The sequence below is a fragment of the Palaemon carinicauda genome, chromosome 30, assembly GCF_036898095.1.
Source record: "Palaemon carinicauda isolate YSFRI2023 chromosome 30, ASM3689809v2, whole genome shotgun sequence".
NCBI classification, from domain to species: Eukaryota; Metazoa; Arthropoda; class Malacostraca; order Decapoda; family Palaemonidae; genus Palaemon; species Palaemon carinicauda.
In genome coordinates, this window is record NC_090754.1 from 37,784,988 (window position 1) to 37,790,679 (window position 5,692).

Here is a 5,692-nt window from a genome sequence, read left to right on the forward strand (position 1 = left end):
CCCAGTGAAGACAGGAAATAAAGAATTGGATAGATCAGTGTGCCTGAGTGTACCCTCAAGCAAGAGAACTCTAACCTAAGTCAGTGGAACACCATGGTGCAGAGGCTATGTTACTACCCAAAATTAGAGAAGAACTGTTAGATTTTGGAGCTGTTTATCTTAGCAAAAATGTCCCTTCTACCCTTACCAAGTGGAAAGTAACCATAAAGAAATTACAGAGAAGTAGTTAACACCTTAACTGAAAAAGAATTTTTCGGTTATCCTAGTGTTATCAGGTGTATGGGAAAAGATGGGAAAGTGTAAAGAGTAGGCCAGACTATTAAGTGTATATGTAGTCAAAGGAAAAATGAGACGGAACTTGTATCTAATATTATCCAGCTAGTCAAAGGACCCGTTAAAAAGAAAGATTAAGATTCGGTTGATTACCACTATAATCGTTTAGGCAGTTGAACGGATATTCTTGAATTCAGATTCGCCTAGATAAATTTTTATTTTTTATTCAATTTTAAGTTGTTTCCCTAATATGATGCTATATATAGTAAGTTGATTAACATAATTCCACTTGAGGACTCAAGTTATAATGTGTACTTATTTATGTATTACATTTTTACATGTTGCACAAGTTCAAGAACAATTAAACACTAATTTCATCCTTATTCTTTAGTTATATGTAATTTATATTAAGAGATAGCGTCGACCTTTATAACTGTCCTTATTAGGCAAATGGATGGCGAAAACATTTAAGCTCTAGGACACAAATTATTTTGTCCCATAGCATGGTGTAGGTGCTTGAGATCATCGAAAGAAGTGGTGGACAGCAGAAAAAATATCCGCAAGGATGAGGAACGGGTCATCATATACCGTTTCGGCTACTAAAACACCCATGGTGTCCTTGAAAGTGGTCCTCAGTTTAAGGAGGACCCAGAGAAATTGTGAAAAGCAGCTGGAAAAGAGGCCTTAATGGTGTCCATATTTGAGAGGTGAAAATGGTACCCTTGTTGGAAGTAATTTGTGTTGGGATGACGGATCTACTTATCCATCAAGAAAGTAAGGCAAGCAGTACACGAGGCTGATACTGCCTCTTACATGGGTATGGCTTGAGGCCAACGAATGGGGCTATCGATGCCTGTAAAAAGGTAATAAAGTCCTTGTGAAGTGGGCAGGGACCCAACCACGTCATCAAAAATATGAGTAAAACGTTGCTTGGTCCGAAATTGTTGTCTTTTATTTTTTACTTTTTCTCTTTTTTATGATTGTAACCTTAAAAGTTAGCCAGGGCTTCAATAATTTGGGCCAAAAACATAACAGCCATCTGATGCATTTTTTTCTTTTAAATTTCAAGATCTACTAAAAGATTTTTAACACTGATAATCTAAAAATAATAACACAAACAACTAAAACTATTGCAATTTGGATAATACTTATAGTAATAAACATCACTAACAATACAAATTCCTTTCATTATTGGTTTTATCTTTTCAACATTACTATCATAATAATGTTAGTGATAAGCCACAGAGTTTATCAATATATTTTATGCAAAACAAGAGAGCGTTCGAAGAATAGATTCCGTATTTAGTCTCGTCCCCATCCTGTCGCAGACCAGCCTCTCTCACAAGTGGCCACTACATAAGTGTAGAGAATGACGGTATCTTGATCAAAACATCAGAAGGGTGCATGACATTCCGAAGATTATGGCTTAACGTCTTGCCCCTTTCTTACATGTTCATTTTTTTTTTTTCACCTCATGTGTAATCTGACACTTATGACATAGAGGGTATTTCATGGTGATTCCAAAATTTCTCTCAATTTCTCTCTAAATGGTTCCTAATTTCAGATAAAAAAAAAAAAAATTCAAGGAATTAACAATTCAAAGCTAATTGACTAATTTAGGAACCTTATACTATTGTCAAGATACAAATGAACGCATATGGAACATAAGCAAATGGAAATTGATTTTTAATTTAGAATTTGGAAATTACTAGATTTTTTTTTCCTCCCCGAAGTGAGGTCAGAGATTTACCCCAAAAAGGGTACGATGTCTTTTGAACCTGTTTCCTTCGAAATCTTTTGTGTCCTAGTTAACCAGAGTTATGTCTTTACTACATTCACTGCGCAGTAACCTTATTCACAATTCAACTGGAACTGTTAGGAGAAGTAGACTGATAATGATCTATATATATATACATATACATATATATATATATATATATATATATATATATATATATATATATATATATATATATTTATATATATATATATATATATATATATATATATATATATATATATATATATATATATATATCTTAATGTGGTGAAAGTTTGCGTATCGCCATAATCAGCAAAGCTGTACTAGTCAGGGTCCCCCATACTAGGTTGGTTTACGGTGAGCAATCATACGAAAATATCCCACCATCACCAATCCGCACTGGCCAGCGTGGTGAGGAAAACAGGGTAAACCACAGACATGAATTGACATGTCTGAGACCTTTGTTCTGTGGTGGACCAGAAAAACCTGCATTTGTTGTTAGCATATCGTATATGCACACATATATACATTATATACAATTGTATATCATTATTAATATATGCATATATGATATATTCCCTATGCATACACATATTTGTAAATTTACATGAATGAATATATGAACGCATACATACGTTCACGTACACACACCCACGCACACACAAATACGTGTGCGTTCATCTTCTCTTTAGATATTTCATCCTTTTTCCTATTAGTTATTTGGAATTGTTACCCTGCAACGTTCGCTTTTAAAGAAGATCAATAATCATTAAGATCTTTCTAAAATAGAGAACAATAATAAAGTTAAGACCATTCCTGGCAATGATATTTCTTAACACAGATTAAGATCTCTGGAGATGTCCTTAACCTTACAAATAGCTGGTTCACACCTGTCTAAGAATGTACTGCCCCAAGTTACTTTTTTTCTTTTTTTTTTCTTTTGGAGACTGACCACCAACCTTTGCCCCACCCTCCAAAAAAAAAAAAAAAAGACTTGGAGATCCTAAGCAAAAACCTGAGATTGACGTCATCAAAGACGGCATATATAAACTGATGTTCCATCTTCGTGCAACATCAGTTCTCTCCGGTCATCATCATGAACGCTAAGGTATAAACTCTTTTTGTATTTTTTAATTCTGGCGTTTCATAGGCATTTGAAAATGTCAAGATTTGTAGGAAAGAAAATATAATTCTGAACATGGGATTTACAGAGATATTCTTTGGAGAATTTCATCATTATTTATATATGTATATATATATATATATATATATATATATATATATATATATATATATACATATATATATATATATATATATATATATATATATATATATATATGTATATATATACATATATATATATATATATATATATATATATATATATATATATATATATATATATATATATATATATATCAGTTACCCTACTTTTTAAAAGTTGGAGAACTTTCGTGCGCATCTAAATAAACAGATGACTACTTAGAAGAAATGGAATTAGTTCACTTAATTTTGTTTATGCCTAAATTCTGATTTTTTTATTTTTACTTAAACTACAGCAATGTATTTGATCTCTTCCCCAGATAAATTTTCTTTCCCAAATCCATGAAGCATATAAGATCGCAGTGCTTTTCAGAGTTCACTCCTTCAGGCTTTTTTCATTGAAATAACAAAATAATTTAGAAGTTGTGTAAGTGACCTAGTCTCCCCTAAAAGACTCAAAACCGAAAATAGTAGATTGATCCTGATATTACAAGGATTATACATTAACTCGAGAGACAAGAAATGCTCAAAGATTAATTACTATATTTCAGATTCTCTTCCTTTTGGGATTGGCCGCTGTAGTCGCTGGCGACAAGCGGCCATCACGACCATCTACATCCTATGGAGTACCACAGGCAGCTGCTCCTGCCAGACGACCATCTACATCCTATGGAGTACCTCAGGTAGTACCATCCCTATAATTCAATTATCTCTCATGGTTTGGTAGAATTTTGTATGCTGAATTGCTTTTTTTTTTTTTTTTTTTTTCTTTTGTAATTGAGTGTTTATTTTCTCATTATTGAAATTGAAATAAATATTAGCATTAGTAAACTTTTCAAATATATGATGGTTTCAATGAATACATTTCCAAAAAACTTCTTCCAGGTACAGCGTCCATCTTTTGGCTCTTTCGAAAACTCATTTGAAAACTCCTTCGAACGTCCTTCTTTCGACCGCTCTTTTGAACGTTCTTTCGAACGCTCCTTCGAACGCGACTCTGATGAGTCCTTCGAACCTGCCAAGTACAACTTCCAATTTGGCGTTCACGATGACTCCACAAGCGCCAGCTTCGAGCACCAGGAAGCCCGCAATGAGGACGAGACCCAGGGCTCCTACACCGTCCAGCTTCCCGACGGTCGTCGCCAGACCGTCAGGTACTTCGTCAACGGAGACTCAGGCTACGTAGCTGAGGTCACCTACGAAGGAGAAGCCAGGTACCCCGATTCCGATGAGTCCAGGGAATACTCAGCCCCAAGACCATCCTACTCAGCCCCCAGAGCACAGCGCCCAAGACCCTCTTTCTCTAGCTTCGAATCCCAGGAGTCTCGCGAGTTCTTCGCTGCCCCCAGCAGGGCTTATGGCACTCCCCAGTAAAGGAGACATTGTTTACATGCAACCGACCTCTTATTGAGATGACCAAGTTCTTACCATTGTCATTCTTCTACTTTTCACTACTGTTTTTCTACTCTTAACTCCTCTAATTTATCTTTTTCATCGTTGTTGATTGTATATTTATTGCATGATTTACTATTTATTAAAAGAGTGAATTTCATAAATTCGTTTTAACATTTTACCTCTGACTAAGGGAGCCAGAGAGGATTTTGTCTTTTGAAAAATTTGTTAATGAAACATACTAGCGTATAATAAAAACACTTTTGGTGAAATATTCAGACATTTTCGTCAAATTTGGGGCAAAAGGAAGGAAATATATAATGATTTAAAATTGGTTCATTTATAAAGCAATATGAACAAAATATATTTCATTAAAAAATTTTTAATAGGCAGATTTCATGAAAATGAGATGAGAAGAATAGATAGTATATTTATCTAGAATGGCAATCCTAAAAAAAAAATTAAAAAAAAAATTCAAATCTTGGTAATTAGAATATTGTAGGACGAACAAAAATGAAAATGAAGATTTGGTTGATTACCACGAAAAAATTTAAGCAGTTGCAAAAGTATTCACGTATTCAGGTTCACTTATTTAAATTATCATTTCATATTCAATTTTGATTTTTTTTTATCTGATGATAATCTAAATCCAGTAGTAAGTTGATTAACACAATTCCACCCTTGTTTTTTTTAACAAGTAAACTTCAGTGGACTAAAGTTGAGGACCAAAGTTCTAATGAGTACTTTGTTAAGTATTAAATTTCTACATGGTACACAAGCAATTTCTTAAATTGAACACTAATTTTATCCTTATTCTATAGTACAGTAATATGTAATGCCTACCGAGAGACAGCTTCAGCCTTATAAATGTAAGTATTAGGAAAAAGCGATGGAGAAAACAGCAGTTGAGCTCTCTGACATAAATTATTACTAACGCTGGCCATTTTTGTCCCCACAGGAGTCATATCTAAGCTTGGTCCTAAATCGTTTTATTCTCTT

The 5,692-nt window shown here is 33.9% G+C and overlaps 1 protein-coding gene across 1 annotated transcript; it reads left to right on the forward strand.

Annotated features, from left to right (window-relative positions):
* Positions 1-3,131: 3,131 nt before the first annotated feature.
* LOC137623476 (pro-resilin-like) lies at positions 3,132-4,773 on the forward strand. Its single transcript, XM_068354309.1, has 3 exons — positions 3,132-3,143; positions 3,853-3,984; positions 4,187-4,773. The coding sequence occupies exons 1-3, from the start codon at positions 3,132-3,134 to the stop codon at positions 4,673-4,675; spliced, it is 633 nt and encodes a 210-aa protein (XP_068210410.1). The 3' UTR covers positions 4,676-4,773.
* The last annotated feature ends 919 nt before the right edge of the window (positions 4,774-5,692 follow it).